This window comes from Calonectris borealis, chromosome 1 (genome assembly GCF_964195595.1).
Source record: "Calonectris borealis chromosome 1, bCalBor7.hap1.2, whole genome shotgun sequence".
Taxonomy (NCBI): domain Eukaryota; kingdom Metazoa; phylum Chordata; class Aves; order Procellariiformes; family Procellariidae; genus Calonectris; species Calonectris borealis.
The window spans coordinates 218,140,407-218,157,083 of record NC_134312.1 but is presented as its reverse complement, the minus strand read 5'-3'; the positions used below and the strand labels follow the sequence as shown (position 1 = coordinate 218,157,083).

Genomic DNA, 16,677 nt, shown 5'->3' with positions numbered 1-16,677 from the left:
TCATTTGCTAAAGGCAGGTGCAGGCCTGGACCGGTGGATATTTAGGGACACAAGGAGATAAAATACCTCTTCTGTCTTGCTGCATTTGCAAGTTTGAGGGCCTGGTTGTCTTGGATGTCTCTGCGAATGCTGCCTCAGCGTGGAGATTTATGGTGTCTTGTGGGAAAATGATAAATACTTATGGCAGGGAGATGGAGATGAGATTCATCCACAGGTTGCTTGGCTGCTCTGGTTGATATAGCTTAGCTCTTCTGAAAGCTCTGCATTTGAACTGGTAGGTGCTTTCTTCTGGGGTGAAGGCTTGAATTTAAAAGGAGTGATGGGAGAAGGAGTGGTTAGAAGTGGAGTGATGGGGCCAAGAACAGAGGAGGGGTTCAGGGAGACCTCTCCATAGCCCAAGGGAAGCCGGTGGGCATCTGGACATCTGATCTCTGTGGAGCTATGGAGGTACTAATGTAAGTTGTTTGAAGTTACTGCTTGCTCTCGTGGTTTTGATGTACTTCTAACAAAATTGAGTAACCCTGGTTCACTCCTGGATGATATCCTTAGAATTGGAAGCAGATCTGACCAGGGTGTATTAAATCAACAAGGCAGTCTGAAATAGCTGTTGTCTAGAGATCCTAGTGCTGGCAGGGCAGAACTGACGTAGGATGGTTTTCCCCAACTATGGATGTGACCTGTGATGGGGAGAAGACTGAAGCCAACAGAGCATGGATCCAAGGTTGAGTTGCATACAAATAAAAAGCAAATGAGATTGGTGGCTAGGGTTACGATAGCAGGCTGGCCTTCAGGAGGCTGAGGTCTGTCCCTGTCACTTGCCCCTGTCCTCAGCATGTCACACCACCCCTCCAGACTTCTGGGTTTTCCCCTTTGACTTTTCCATATTGCCCAGCGCGGTGGGTTGACCCTGGCTGGACGCCAGGTGCCCACCAAGCCGCTCTACCACTGCCCTCCTCAGCGGGACAGGGGAGGGGAAATACAACGAAAGGCTCGTGGGTCGAAACAAGGACAGGGAGATCACTCGCCAGTTACCGTCACGGTAAAAACAAACTCGACTTGGGGAAATCAGTTTAATTTATTACCAATCAAATCAGAGTAGGATAATGAGAAATAAACCCAAATCTTAAACCCACCTTTCCCCCACCCCACCCTTCCTCCCGGGCTCAACTTCACTCCTGATTTCTCTACCTGCTCCCCCCGAGCGGCGCAGGGGGACGGGGAATGGGGGTTGTGGTCAGTTCATCACACGTTGTCTCTGCCGCTGCTTCCTCCTCAGGGGGAGGACTCCTCACGCTCTTCCCCTGCTCCAGGGTGGGGTCCCTCCCAGGGGAAACAGTCCTCCATGGACTTCTCCAACGTGAGTCCTTCCCACAGGCTGCAGTTCTTCATGAACTGCTCCAGCGTGGGTCCCTTCCATGGGGTGCAGTCCTTCAGGAACAGACTGCTCCAGCCTGGGTCCCCCACAGGGTCACAGGTCCTGCCAGCAAACCTGCTCCAGTGTGGGTTCCTCTCTCCACGGGTCCCCAGGTCCTGCCAGGAGCCTGCTCCAGCATGGGCTTCCCACGGGTCCCAGCCTCCTTTGGGCATCCCCCTGCTCTGGCATGGGGTACTCCACAGGCTGCAGGTGGATATCTGCTCCACAGTGGACCTCCACGGGCTGCAGGTGGATATCTGCTCCACCGTGGACCTCCATGGGCTGCGGGGGACAGCCTGCCCCACCATGGTCTTCACTATGCTCTGCTCTGGCGCCTGGAGCACCTCCTCCCCCTCCTTCTTCACTGACCTTGGTGTCTGCAGAGTTGTTTCTCTCACTTATTCTCACTCTTCTCTTCGGCTGCAGTTGTCAGGTTTTTTTTTTTAACCCCTTCTTAAATATGTTATCCCAGAGGCGCTACCACCATCGCTGATGGGCTTGGCCTTGGCCAGCGGTGGGTCCATCTTGGAGCCGGCTGGCATTGGCTCTATTGGACATGGGGGAAGCTTCTAGTAGCTTCTCACAGAAGCCACCCCTGTAGCCGCCCCACTCCCAAAACCTTGCCACGCAAACCCAATACACACCCAGTTTGCAGCTGCGGTTGTTCTAACAGCATGGTTGCATGGGGGGAACTGGAGGAAGATGCCCACGTTTGATTTTTTGTTTTTTTTTTTTTTTTTTTTGGGGGGTGTGTGTGGTCAGATCCACGTGCTGCTGTTCTCCATCTGTGCATGTCATGACCGATGTTCTGCCAAGTTTTAGGAGGGCTCAGTCTCTCTCCGGTTTCCTCTGACCAGAAATTCCAGCTTCAAGCAATTCCCCCTTCAGCAAGAAATTGCTTTAAAATGGTATATTTCCTATAAAAGGCTTCTGTTTTTCACAACTTGAATTTTTCTGATGGAAAAAAAAAGTGGGGGAGAAAGACATTGTCAAAAAGCTGCTTCCTGCTCTAGTTTGATTTTTATTTACTTATTTAATTATTTTTAATGAATGAACAGGAGGTTTACTGTGTTCAGGAGACAGAGAATGGGTAGGGTCCGCCATGAAGACTGAAAGCCATGAATTCCCAGAGGCACTTTGACTTGAACAAGAGCCCTCTTCATGTCGGACGACAGGCAATTCCAGAAACCAGTTTGTCCCTCCGCTCGCTCCTTCATTTCTAGCTGGGGAACGCAAGCTATGGTGGGAAAGGCTCATAGCAGGCACATCTGCCACCTCGCATGGCATGCTGTGGTCCTGGCTCGAATGGTGGTATCTGCAGAGATGCTGGAGGGAGCAGACTGAAAGTTGAGACTGTTTAGCATCCCTTGTACACAAAGTTATCGTGAAAATCCTCTCCGGTCATGGGGACTGCAGGTGGAACATGTTTCTATTAATGTTGATGGAGAGAGACCCATGGGCTGGATGGTGGGGAGATATTCACACCATCTAGTTGTAGGTGTTGAAAGTGAGAAGATGGTTTCAGAGGCTCTTTATATAGCCAACAAAGAGGGCCAGCTTCCTCCAGAGCAAATTTAGATCATTTAATCGAAACCTTTGTTTGGAGCAAACCTCTAGTTGACTGCACATGGAGACCACTATTGCCTCACGGATGTGTAGATAATAATACTTGTCTAGGGTAGCTATAGATAAATACACTTGCTATTTTTTCAGTGTGGAGTGACTTCCTTCCACATTTTTTCAGTAGCTGGTTATATTTATTAGAAATGGGCTTAATGTCTCTGATCACAGAAACCTCTGACCAGAACACAGATCCTATCAGCAGGTGAAATGGAAAAATAATTTTAATTAACTTGTTAGGTTGGATTACTCTGCACGATGTTTATTGTAACTCAGTGTTAACATGGAGAAGCGAGTCAGATGTTTTTCTGGCTCTGGTTTGCACTGAGTTTTTTCAAACATGGGACCATAGACCACTCAGTTTTGGATTTGGAAAGCCAACTATTTTAAGAGGAAGGTTGAAAAATACGTATTTAAAAGGAGGAAAGGGATCTCTGAACAGTTTTGGCAGAATAAACCTCAGTTCTGCTCAAAGTAGCAGTGAGACAAGGAGGGAGTCCGCTCTGCCAATAGCATTTAATGACGAGTGATTTCCTGGTGCGGCGTGAAATATAAATTAACAGCCGAGAGGAATGCAGAACTGAAAGGAAATTCAGTTTATCCACTTTCCTGAAATAATGAATCTAGCAATAAAAGATTTTTGGTTCAAAGCCAGAGTGCAGGCAAGTGAGTTGGAGTTTTTCTGTTGATTTTAGTGGGCTCGTCTGATCCTTTTTGCTGCCCTTCAGCCTCCCCGCCGTCACGCTGTCTTTCTAGTTGGTCGCAAACGCTACCCGTCTTTCCTGTCTTTGCTCTTCAAATGAAGGTTGGGACTTTACATAGTGGTCTATGGTGAAGGGCTTTTTTTTTTCCTTTTTTTTCTTGCTCTGTGGTTTAGGGGTTTTGGCTTCTCTTTTTAAATGTTAGTGATCTTTCTTGATTTGAGGCCCTCCAGGCAAAGGGAACTTTAAGTCTGAAGGGAATCAATAGTTGTTTATTTTTTTCTCTTTTTTTTTTTGCCTTTTTTTTTTTTCCCCATTTTGCTGTTTGAGCCCTTCTTTCAAAGAATTGTCTTCTGTTTTATTGAATGTGGTTAAAAGACCAAGGCACCTGTAGAGCTGACTCACTTGAATTGTGAATGCAGGTATGTTCTTGCCTTCTTTTAAGACTCGTTACGCTCTCAGGGAAGGGTTTTCATGGGGCATTGTGAAAAAGAAAATTATGGTACCCCATTTGCTGCACTTGTCTGACTTAAACTTCTTCCGCAAAACAGTATGTTGTTTCCTCTGACTGGTCTCAGTGGTGGCTTAGTGTAAAGTCGTTAACGTTTTCTGGCTTTTAGTCTTTTAAAGAAAATATCTTTTAATCAGGAAAAGAAATCTGCTTTGTTGTGCATCTCCTCGCTTCCAAGCAACCACAACCTCACCGCTATTTTTAAGGCCCTTTTAGGTGAAATCTTGCTCGCTGTGGTTTCAGCTGCTCTGGGAGAGCTTTGGGGATCTACTGCCACAGAGGGTTTGACATGAGGATCTGTACAATCCTCACAGTTGGATGTGAATCAAAAGGGGGACTGTAAAAAAAAGTCTGTTTCCATTTGTGAGCTGCCATGATTATCTATACTGGTATAAACTGGGGCAAGCTCCCAGCAGCATTACAGCGGTGGCATTTGACTTCCTTCACCGGAAAGCTTCTAGGGATGCACAAGTTGGAAGGGACCCAACTTCACCCACGCTGATTGATTGCTGGACCGTTGTTTGCTATGAGCTAATCCGCGTAGGAACGGAGCCCTAATCCATCCAGCGCTGGCATTTCCTCTTACCCATTCACAGCTCAAAGCAGGCTTCTCTCTTTCCAGTTCATTTTGAAACTCTACGTTGCTTCTGGGTGCCAGAGAGGGTGCTGGAGGCGGTGGCTTTGCTTTAGAGGGGCTCCTGCAGTTTTATCCCAAGGCCAGGAGATGTAGGCGCATCTCAAGGATGCAAGTCCTGCTGCTCACTTGGGATGAGCTGACAGAGCTCTCCAGCAACCGCTGCAGGTGGAGGAGGGCATTTCAGGACCAGTGTTGGCTGGGGTGACTCTAGCAACTTCAGTGAAGCAAAATGTTTATGCTTTGCTTCATCCATAGGCTGCCAGCGAATCAGCTGGCTCTAGCCTTGGCTTTTCTTGGCTTTAGTGGAGCAGACCTTGAGCCAATGCAACCTCCTCCTCCAGCTGGGTGCCAAGGAGGAGCAAGGGGGGCAGCTTAGCTCATCGCACAGCATTTCGGTGACCTTTGGGAATATACTTGGTAGTAAATAAGCAATTTAATGTGGTCTCGCGTGTTGTACCCCTCTGTTTTGCCTGCATGCCCCAGACAGGGCTTGGGACATACTTTCGGATAGACCCAGCTTAATTATAAAAATATTTAAACCTCAGGAAGAGGGGCAGGCGTAAATGCAGTGATAGCCACTTCTGATCAATGGAGTCTCACCCTGGGCAATCTTGATTTTAAGATCCTAAATGTTCCTTCTCTGTTCTTAGTCCAAATCACACTCCATTTAGATCCTGATGCCATGCTGTTCTGCTTTTTGGGAAGATAATGGGCAATTTGGTGATCTAAAGACTTGATAAGGGTTCATCAAGGAAATTATCAAATGGACATGGTTCTGTCCTCTCTAGAAGAGCACAGTGTTCAGTTGTGTTCACCCCATAATTCAGCCGGGAATAGCTGTGGCAGACAAATGCGCATTCGCTCTGCGCGTGGCTGGTTTTGCAGAGGATGGCTTTCTGGTGACAGCCTTCTCTAGAGAAACTTTTTAAAAAGCATGGATTTGTTGGTTGAAGAATTTCTTTGGTTTACAAATGGAATCACACTAAGAGATGTCTTCCAGCATAGGTGTGATCAGCTAGAATGTAGAAATGGGTGAGAAATCTCATCGCTTCTAATATAGCAAGTTTGACTAAATTGAAATAGTCCCTGTAGGAGGGCTAGGTGGGAGTGTGTATGTAGATGAACTTCATAATAACTCCTACAGATCTTACAGGAAATAAAATAATCTTCCTGAGCCTCTCTGCTTTCCTGTGCCACCGGTGCCAGGTGGGAAATAATGCTGCGACCTTCGTCTGTGTTGGGGAGTTGCAGCAGAAGAGGCTGGCGCAGACTTCAGTTAACTAAAACTAATCCCTAAATTGGCAAATCTCTTCTGTGCTCTATGATATGAAGTTCAGGGCTGTTTTTAACAAGTTAGATTAAAACTTGCAGCACAAGAGCAGGTAAAATGCACGAGCCAACTTCGCAGTTGCAGCACAGATTGGCTCTTTCTGTGGCAATTTCATTTAATCTGTTTTTTTTTTGTTTGGTTGGTTTTTTGTTGGGTGTTTTTTTTTTTGCCGTCATCCCTTACTTTGGAGTTGGTTATGCTCCCACCTGACATAGCGTGGGGATTGGGAATGGACAAAAGTGGTGGAGAATGTGGATGAAATGCTGATTTTTTTTTTTTTTTTAATTTTTTTTTTAAGGATTCTGTGGTTTTAAAAAAACTTAAAAATCACTGGCAAACTGCAGCTTAGTAACATGTCTCAGTCTTTGTTTGTTTCCTTTTGGGGCTCTTCTGATTACGTCTGTAGATACTCTTGGAGTAAGAAATCTTATCCCCATTGCTAGAAGTGGCCCCACAACAGACCTGATATCATAAGCACGGTGGTACGTGTAAGATGCCTGGTTTTGAAAGTGCTTCTGCCAAATCTTCAACCTGTGCCTGATCCTTTTAAATATTGTCACTTCCAAGTCACTTCTCTTATTTTCAGTGAGACTCTGTCCACCATTCTTTGGGCTGTGGCCATCTCGGTGGGTGTGCCCTGCAAAGACCTAGTCCATGTACCAGTTGGCTTTTTTTGAGCTTAACCAAGCACATGGTACATGTGCTGGAGGAAAAAGGAGACTTCATTTATTGCTTTCCTTAATATTAAATGTCGGTATAACGAGATTAATACTGGTTTGTGCCATTCTGCGAGACACCATGGCTACATCTGCATTAGCAAGTAGTGTGGCGCGAGAGAAGAGGTTTGTGGAAAGAGATAGTTAGTGCTGAGATCCTGATATTCATGGTCCAAGCATTTTGGAGGTGGTGATGTGGTCACTTGGGACTAGCTCTAACCTGGTCCTATGGACTGAGTGCCCATTGGTGGTTGAGGTGCATTGGGTTCACTCCTGGAGCACATCTGGTTTAGCTTCACCCAAAGCCCTTTAGGGATGTGAACCAGAACACAGAAAGCAGGCAAAAGGGTGAGCTGCTTCCAGAATCCATCCTGATAGGAATGAAGGTGCTAATACAGACGTGCTTGGTTGAGTTCATTTGCAGGACAATGTGAGTGCTGTGTGAGCTGCGCACGGCTAAGCTCAGTGTGAGTAATGGGTAACTAGTGAGCATGTCCATCTTATTCCCATGGGAAGAGGCAGAAACCGAAAGGGAAGGGTGTCGAAGGGAAGGTTTTCTAGAAGAACTGCTGAAAATGTCATGGAGCTGAAAAGGTGGACATTTTTTGAAGCACCTTCAGACTTTCTCGTGGTTCTGCCTGAGTTTCTGTAGGTGAAGTGGCACCGTTTCCTCCACCTACTTGTGGCTGTGATTGAGTGATTGGGATGACATGATTTTAAGTCTTTATTTTTGGCAGTAGAGGCTTGAAGCTGTTACACGTTGCAGATTTTACCTTGCTTTAAAGTCTGTGGGAGCTTGCAAAGTAGGGGCCTCTAAAGCTCTTCTGATGAGGGGCTGTTGGAGGGAGGTTGTACAGGACCCCGGCTAAATCCATTATATTGTGCACGTAGGTCAGATTCACGTAGGTTCAGATTCTGGTTCAGTTTGTGCTGAATAGCATCAGTGGTGCTGGGAAGATGTTCCCTGTTCTTCTGAAAGCCCACCCAGAACTGTGCTTGAACTCACTGAAGCATGTCAACCCTTGAAGAATTTGACTGGCTTTTCACAAAATCAGCCAGGCAAATATATCTGTCAAGTGCACCATCAAGGACAGACCAAAAATAGCTTTTGGAGAGCTTGACACAAGCTTTGCTACTTGCATGTAAATGAGGGGGGGGAAATATATATGAAAAAAAAAAAAAGCCCAAACATGTTCTGAAATGTTTTCCTTGGCTTGTTTATCAAATCAGTGTCATCCAGTGCGTGAATACCAGCCAAGCTTATCCCATAATGACCTTTAAAGAGGTGGAGGATTTTTTTTGATAGCAATGTTGGTCCTCAGCACTTGAGATACTTTAAACCTCACTTGCCTTGCAAAAACCTGTCCAGTTAACCGATTCAGCAGTGTTGCTGATAGGTGCAAGGAGGTGTTAGACCTAAATGGAGAGGAAAAAAACAGCAAACAATAGGGAAAGTGGGGTTTGAAAGCTTGGACATCTGCAGACTAGAAGGCATCCAGGAGAATATAATCATAGCCTGCTGAAAGGGTTAGCTTTCTCCTGGGGAGTTTTGGTGGGATAGAGTGAAGGTGTGAGTGGGTTTTGGTTTGGGTGTTTATATAATGCAGATGTTGCACGGGTGGATTTTAATCTGAAACTTCTTGGTTGGAAAGGGTTGGCTTGGCTGTGCGGCGGTGGTCGGCGTGGAGGAGGTTCATCGTGGAGAGATGTTGCAGCCTTGCTGCTGCTTTTGGGACTGGGGAAGGCTGGTGTTGGCTATGGAGCTGACGTAGATGCTATGGCTGGTGTCCTGCTACCAAAGGTGGGGCATTTTGTGGGGGGGAAACCCCCATTCCAGCCTCAGTGCTTTCCCTCGAGGAGCTCACCTCTGCATATAGGTGCAGACCTGCGCACGAGGTGGGGAGATGATAGTCTTTAAGCTCCTGGCAGAGCGGTTTGGCCATGTGGTTTTGAATGTACTCAGGCGGTGCGCTGTAGAAGTCCCTTTGTACCACCCTCTGGTTCCTTTTGTCCCATTTATCTGGAATACAAAGCCCCGCATGGGAATTAGGCACCTGGTGCTACTGAGGTTTGATGGAAGTTGGGTAACAAGCTTGAGCTGAGTTGTAGAAAAGTTTTAACCCATAACCCCTGGCCAAGAATTGGGAACTTTTAGCAGAAAACATCATTTTTGGCACAGCAAAAATTAAATAATTCCAACCCTTTTTATTGCTTTCTTTTTCTTTTGGCACTTTTTACGAGATGGAGCATACAAGGAAGAGCTGTATCACAAGATTGGTATCCAGGGTGACGCATGATGAAACATAGTCAACACACAGTTAAGTAAATAGCTTCAGCCCTCAGGGTGGAAAGGGAAGGCAAAGAATAGTAGTGTTTCTTATATCACCAAAACAGCGTTTATATTGGTTACGTTGTTTTGCATAATTGAAAAGCCATGAGACAGTTCACTAGAGAAAAGGACATTTTCAAAAGAGATTAATGCTGTGCTCAGGGTCTAGAAGGAAATTATAGTAGTAGAGTTGCTCATACACTTTTTCCATTTTCATCCCTTCTTGCTCATTCTGGGAAGAGAGGATTCATTTGAATATTTTCCATAATAAATTTATTTCTGTGTTTTGTTCCAAACAGAGTGGATGCTAGCTGAAACAGAAACATGTGTGGACTATTTAATGCCTGCAGAGTAAAACCAACAAGGAGCACATGGAAATGGTGCTGGTTAGGGACAGTTTTCTTGCAACACTGTTCTTTTCATGGATGTCCTTGTGGTTTAGGATTTTACCCATGCTATTGGAGCGGGGCACTGAACAGATGTTTTAGGGATTTTTTTTTTTCTTTTTTTTAGGAGAGTGTGTGTGTGTAGTATTAATTGAAACATTCACCAAAACTGAGTGTTGGTGCAAATCTCTTTCATCCGATGCTGGTGTGGTCTCTCCTCCTGGCGTATTATTTGCAAAACACTTACATATGTGGTGGTGGTGGTGATACATGTTGCGGATGGGTGGTTTGGCTCTGCAGGATCCGGGCGCCCAGAGGGAAGGAGGAAGGTTCATATGTCTGTGTAGCAGTAGCATCCCTAACCTGCTGCCATGTGATAAGTACTCAGTCATTTAGGCTGAACCCATGAGACGGTAAGATGCCAAGTTGCCTCTCTCACATGTGAATGGAAAAGTTAATTAAACAATTGCCTCCAAAAAATGCAAACGAAAAAATAAAACACCAAAACCTCAACGAAACAAAAAAACCAGCTCTGTATCCAGAAATGCTGCCTTGTTCCACATGCCCTGAGAGCTGGAGAAACGCTGTCCCAGCCCTACATAAGATGGATCTACGTAAGTGACCCCTCTGCCCAGAGCAGGGGACCAGGGTTGCATCTCCCACCTCCCCCAGGGGAGAAAGGTCTGAAATCTGCCCTTGGAAATGTCTACTTACGCCATCCAATCTCAACAGCTTCTAGATGAGATGTGGGACAGGATGGGGCACTGGCCCTGAAAGGGGATAGTATTGACGCTGGCTCCTCTTTCCATCCGCAGTGGGAGCGCCTCTGGTTCCTCATCCTCACCTCGTCCTTCTTCCTGACCCTGGTCTGGTTTTACTTCTGGTGGGAAATTCACAACGACTACAATGAAATCAACTGGTGAGTAGAGTTTCCCCGTGGCGGAGGGGCAAACCCTTAATAAATTTGGCTGCCATCATATGCCTTCGACACTGGGTTGGATGCATTTGGGTCCTTCAGATGGACTTGTTAATGATAGCGAATGGAAAGCAAGGTGGGAAGTGAGACTGAAGGAGAGCTTCTCCTGCCTGCCTTCACCGATAGTTGTAATGTGTCCTCACATCTCCATTGTGTGGCTGTAATAGAGCTTTGGGTAGGTTGCTTTTTGGTTGTTTTTTGTTTGTTTGTTTCTATGGTGGGCTGGTTTTGGAAGTGGCTGAGCAATTTGGCTGCAACTTTCCACAAAATATAAATGACAAAAATTCAGCCTGAAGCAGACATGGGTGTGGAAAATTTTGCACAGTTGGAAGGAGCTGAAAACAAGCTTTCCAGTGGGATGTGCTGGGGAGTTTAGGGTGTTGCCAGCTCCCCCCAGTGTTGGAAATTATTCTCCCTTTTACTATCTCAGCAGCATCTTAAAACATTTTGACAGTACCCTGGGCTCTCTTCTAACCAAACTGCTTTGACATCATCATCTTGTCAAAGATAATATGTAAACTGTATTTTAAAATGCAGTGGGTAATTGATCCCTTAAATAAATCACCTGCTTTAGATGCTGAAGTTGTGTGAGGGAGAGTGTTTACTAACTTAGTGACGTGAACTGTCTCCTCCCAGAAGTGTGGTTTTTCTTTGCTCAGACCCACACTCTGAGAACTGAAATCATCACCTTTGTTCTTGATTATTTATAATACTAGCATGAAAAAAATGCCTTTTTTTAAAATGCTATTTTGGAACTTCTCTTTCTTTCAGTTTATACCTTCAGTAAAGGATGTGAATGCTCCTAGTCCGCTCCAGTGCAAAGCCAAAGCTGTCTTAGCTCAAAGTTGAGAAAGGGCTAAAAAAAAATCATGCAGGGATGAAGCAAAGCCCTGGGAACGCTGTGAATGGGCATTGCAGCCACGGTGCTGCAAAGTTTTAGGTTCCCAAATATTCGTGCAGGAATGGGAGGAGATGTGCGGGTCTGCTCTGGTTGCAAGAGGTATTTGGGCTTTAAAATGCCCAGCTGCAGACCGAGACCCTTTCCCCTGCCGTGCAACCCGGTGTGCACAGGGTGCTAGAAGCACTTCTGGATTGGCAGCGCTGGAAAAGCAAGCCCTCTTGTGCACGGCAGTCATAGAAGAGGGTCTCTGGATGCAAAATAGCAGGGCTACATCTGTTAAGCGTTGCCATTCAGCGCTGAAAATGGGTCAGTGCTTTGTATGTGCTGTAACCCCAATTAGATCCCCGCTCCATGCACTGGCACCAGAGGTTGAGGAGAACAGCAGGGTTTCTGAAAAACAGCCTGAAATGCTGTGGAAAGGCTGGGAGGGAGGATGATAACATGGGGAGAGGTTTTAATTACAGCCATGCCGGTTCCAGGCAGAGAGGAAACAATTTCCACTGGGTCCGTTCAGGCTGAGCCTGGCCCTCCTCCCTCCCAGCACAGATGCGTGGGCTCCATTAAAACACAACAGTTTTCAGTCAGGCGGGGTGTAAAGGAGATGAAAGCATAATTTTGGACCAGACAGAGCTGTGAGCCTGTTGCTCATGAAATACAGTGGGGTCCTGGCTCTTAGAAACCCCAGCTTTGCTGTTCCCCAGTGGCTGTCACTTCTGGGCTGTATTTGTGGACAGTGTTTCTTTGATACTTGTTCCTGCTGCCTTCCTCTCTGCTCCACTGATTTATTTGCAAGCCATGACCTCTCTCAGCCTAAAGGAAGGGCTTTTTGGGGCCTTCTCTGTACAGGACCTAGCACACCAAACTACTGGCAGGGGCTCCCTGGAGGCACTGGGATAAAGAATTGCTGTTGCATTGGTGTGATGAGCTGCTGAGCTTGTTCCTGCCCTCTGAAGCTCATCCTTGTGAACTGTTCTTCCTCACGTCACATGCAGGCAACTACTCTGAACATCTTTGACCTGTCCCACTACAGCAGGTGAAGAAAGACTGGAGGCATCTGTCCAATCAGCCCCTCAAAGGAGGACTATTGCTAGCAGTAGACCAGGTTGACTGAAGTCTTGAAACCCGAAGGCTGAAGACCTCCCCCCTCTCTGGGACTTGTTCCAGCACTGCACCTCCCTCTGAGAGGAAGATTTTGCAACCCAAACCTCTTAAGGGCCATTTCCCCTTGTGGCAGTGTCTGTCACTCTTGAAGAGTTTGATTTCATCATCTTCATAACTGTCTGTCAGACAGCGTAGGCAGCAATTAGATCATCCCATAGCCTCTTCTCCATGAGACTAAACAAGCCCAGCTTCCTCAAGCTTTCCTAGTAAGCTATGCTCCCCAGGTGTCTCACAATCTTGGTTTGATAGTTCTGCATTGAGCCCCCTACACATCCTCCTTGAACAGGGAGGCCCAAACCAGGGCACGGTGGTGCCGGTGCCACCTCACCAGCGCTGAGCAGAAGGGAGACCAACTTCCCTTGGTCTGCTGGTGACACTTCTCTTAATGCCACCCAGTATGTGGCTTGACTTATTCATAGTGGAGGTACCCTGTTGGCGCAGTCAACCTCATGTCCTCCATAATGCCAGGTCCTTCTTGGCAGGATTGTTAACGTGCTAGTGTAAAGCCTCATTATTCTAGTTGGAACTACAATGCGCTGCAATAGCTCTCTTCTGTGTTCTTTTGGTTAAAATGGTACTTGAAACTTGAATTCATTATGATGTTCTTCGTTTCTTAATCCAGATGTGCAGAGCATTGCTAAATGCTGCTCAGCAGCTGCCGGAGGTGATTTAAGAGGTAGCAGAAACCTACAGATGAGCATAGCAAACCCTGTCTGCAGTTCAGGCAGCATGTTTGGGGTCCAGCAGTGGATGCACCTATCTATGTAAAACCAAGCTGACCTAATTAAATTGTGGCAATGGTAGGGCTTTACCTACATAAATGTGGGTTTTTGGCCTTTAAAGTTGTAAAGACTTAAGGGACTATTCTGGGATTGAAGTGGGCTTTAGAAAGTCAAGGCAAAATTATAGCCCAGCATATTGCTTGCAGGCTTTTAACTTTCTTCAGTGAGGCTGAATATGCAATGAGGTCCTTGTGAGTGAAAGGGCTTTGTGCCTCTTAAATTTAAGTAAATATTTTTTTTAATTTATTGCTTTGGGCATTTCCCTCTTTGGTGTCTACGCTTAATTGCATTATACTTCAAATCTCCAGTGTGCAAGCTATATACTGCAACAGAAAGCTCAACGTTGGTTAATGAAGGATGTGGGAGATGCTGTAATTTGTGAACCTGGCTGTGTTCCCTCTGGAGCAGGACTATAAATGCAAGTCTGTGCAGCAAATTTTTTCTTCCTTAGTTCTGGAGAAGGCTCATCTGGTTCATAACTACCATGGAAACAGCATTTAAAAACAGTCATTTGCACATCAAGTGAAGACCTGACGCTGTCAGAGGGACACTTGAGAGGGTATCAGAGCAAAAACTTAACTGTACTGAAGCTGAGCTAAGGAAGCTCTTGGTGGTGGCATGAGAAAAGACTTCAAAGGAGTCCTCTCTTGTTTCTTCCTTCTTTTTTTACTAACAGCATGTCTGAATCTCCCCATATCCCTTTTGTTATGGCTCTTTGAATCCCTGAGCAGAACCCAGACATGGGTCATGTTTGTTGAGCCCAAGGACTTGCTCTCTGGATCCTACATGGGAGCTTTACTCCTTTACCCCCCCATGGATGGGGAAGTTGTCAGGCCAGAGTCTGGCTGATGAATGATGCTGGATTTGAGTGGTGGGGAGGAGGCTGAGTCTTTGACCTGCTTGCATGTGGCATTTGTGTCTGTTGTAACCAAAAAAAAAAAGCAACAAAACCCCCTGGGTCCTAGCCTTAGTCAGTTTATTGAATGAGTTGATGAGTAGGGCTGAGGAAGGCCAGTGGGACCATTTGATCTGAACCCCGTGTTGTCAGATGTTGGAGAAGCCCAATGTCTACTGTGTTATGGGATCCTTTAATACAGTGAGGTCTGTCTCAACCTCAAGCCTTCTGGAGTCTCTGCTCAGGTGTGTTCTGAATCTGGTTGCTCCTCTTCAGCAGGACTCAATCCTGAGATTAGCAAGTCAGGATGGGCTTCATGCAGTCCTTGTGTTCAGAAGTGCACAGGAGATCACAGCAACCAGGTGCTGCTCCAGGACTTAGGGTGGATTATTTATAGCTCGGTGGACCCATGACACCTCGGGCCACCAAGGAAGAGATGCAACATATAGATGGGCTCGTGATCGAGGGGTGGACTTGGCCATGGACACTATTGCACAGGTTATCCATGAATGTGAAACATATGTTGCAATCAAGCAAGCCAAGCGAGTAAAGCCTCTTTGGTATGGAGGACGATGGTTGAAATATAAATATGGGGAGGCCTGGCGGATTGATTATATCACGCTCCCACAAACCCGACAGGGCAAGCGCTATGTGCTCACCATGGTGGAAGCAACCACCGGATGGCTGGAAACATATCCTGTGCCCCATGCCACTGCCCGGAACACCATCTGGGCCTTGAAAAGCAAGTCCTATGGCGACATGGCACCCCAGAAAGAATTGAGTCGGGACTCACTTCCGAAACACCCTCATAGACACCTGGGCCAAAGAGCATGGCATGGAGTGGGTCTATCACATCCCCTACCACGCACCAGCCTCCGGGAAAATCCAACAATACAATGGGCTGTTAAAGACTACGCTGAGAGCAATGGGTGGTGGGACATTCAAGCATTGGGACACACATTTAGCAAAGGCCAACACTAGGGGATCTGTCACTCGAGCTGGCCCTGCCCAATCAAAACCTTTACGTACTGTAGAGGGGGATAAAGTCCCCGTAGTGCACAAAAAGAATATGCTGGGGAAGACAGTCTGGGTTACTCCCGCCTCAGCAAAGGCAAACCCATCCATGGGATTGCTTTTGCTCAAGGACTTGGGTGCACTTGGTGGGAAATGTGGAAGGATGGGGAATTCCGATGTGTACCTCAAGGTGATTTGATTTTGAGTGAGAATAGCCAATGATTTGAATAGTATGATGTTAATGGCTATATAACACTGTATGTCATCACTACTATGGTTGCTATATGCCATATCAGTGGTATTACAGTAAGAATCACTCAGATTAATGAAGAATGAATTTTGATGAAAACCGAGCAAAGTGTGACAATAATAGAACCGCACAAGTGCAGCAGTGATGGAACCAGAAATGGCTCCAGCATGCAAGAATCCAACACCACACACCATCTCTCCTGCCCTGAAGGACTGTTATGACAGATGGAGCCCAAAGTTATGGACTAAATGGACTCAATGGACATTTTAGAGGGATGGCCCATAGACTAAGGGAATGATACCTGTGTGTATATATCAAAAGACAAGAAAGGTGGTGGTGATTAATTGAGATGTAGTGGAAAGTGTGAAATCTGGGCACAATGTAGATGGTATAGAATGAGGGGTGGATATTTTCCTGGTTTCGGCTGGGATAGAGTTAATTTTCTTCCTAGTAGCTGGTATAGTGCTGTGTTTTGGATTTAGTATGAGAATAATGTTAATAACACAGGGATGTTTTAGCTATTGCTGAGCAGTGCTTACACAGAGTCAAGGCCTTTTCTGCTCCTCACCCAACCCCACCAGCGAGGAGGCTGGGGGTGCACAAGGAGTTGGGAGGGGACACAGCCGGGACAGCTGACCCCAACGGACCAAAGGGATATCCCATACCATATGGCGTCATGCTCAGCGTATAAACTAGGGGAAAAGCTGGCCGGGGTCCGCTGCTCGGGAACGGGCTGGGCATTGGTCAGTGGGTGGTGAGCAATTGCATTGTGCATCACTTGTTTTGTATATTCTTTTATTACTATAATTATTATTATTTTCCCTTTCTTTTCTGTCTTATTAAGTTGTCTTTATCTCAACCCACGAGTTTTACCTTTTTTTTGATTCTCTCCCCCCATCCCACTTGGGGGGAGTGAGCAAACGGCTGTGTGGTGTTTAGCTGCCTGCTGGATTACACCACAACATAAAGTTAACCCCAATCCAAGTCAACCTAGTGATGTTTTATTCTAAAAATCTGCTGGAAAAAGTTTTAATCAGGCTTGAACTCTCAGAAG

The 16,677-nt window shown here is 46.2% G+C and overlaps 1 protein-coding gene across 3 annotated transcripts in view; it reads left to right on the top strand.

Annotated features, from left to right (window-relative positions):
* GDPD5 (glycerophosphodiester phosphodiesterase domain containing 5) overlaps positions 1-16,677 on the top strand; it is a 178,697-nt gene that overhangs the window by 114,648 nt on the left and 47,372 nt on the right. For all 3 annotated transcript variants that reach the window (XM_075140355.1, XM_075140356.1, XM_075140357.1), the window contains exon 3: positions 10,460-10,563. In XM_075140355.1, coding sequence (XP_074996456.1) covers positions 10,460-10,563 — 104 coding nt within the window. The remainder of the gene's footprint in view (positions 1-10,459; positions 10,564-16,677) is intronic.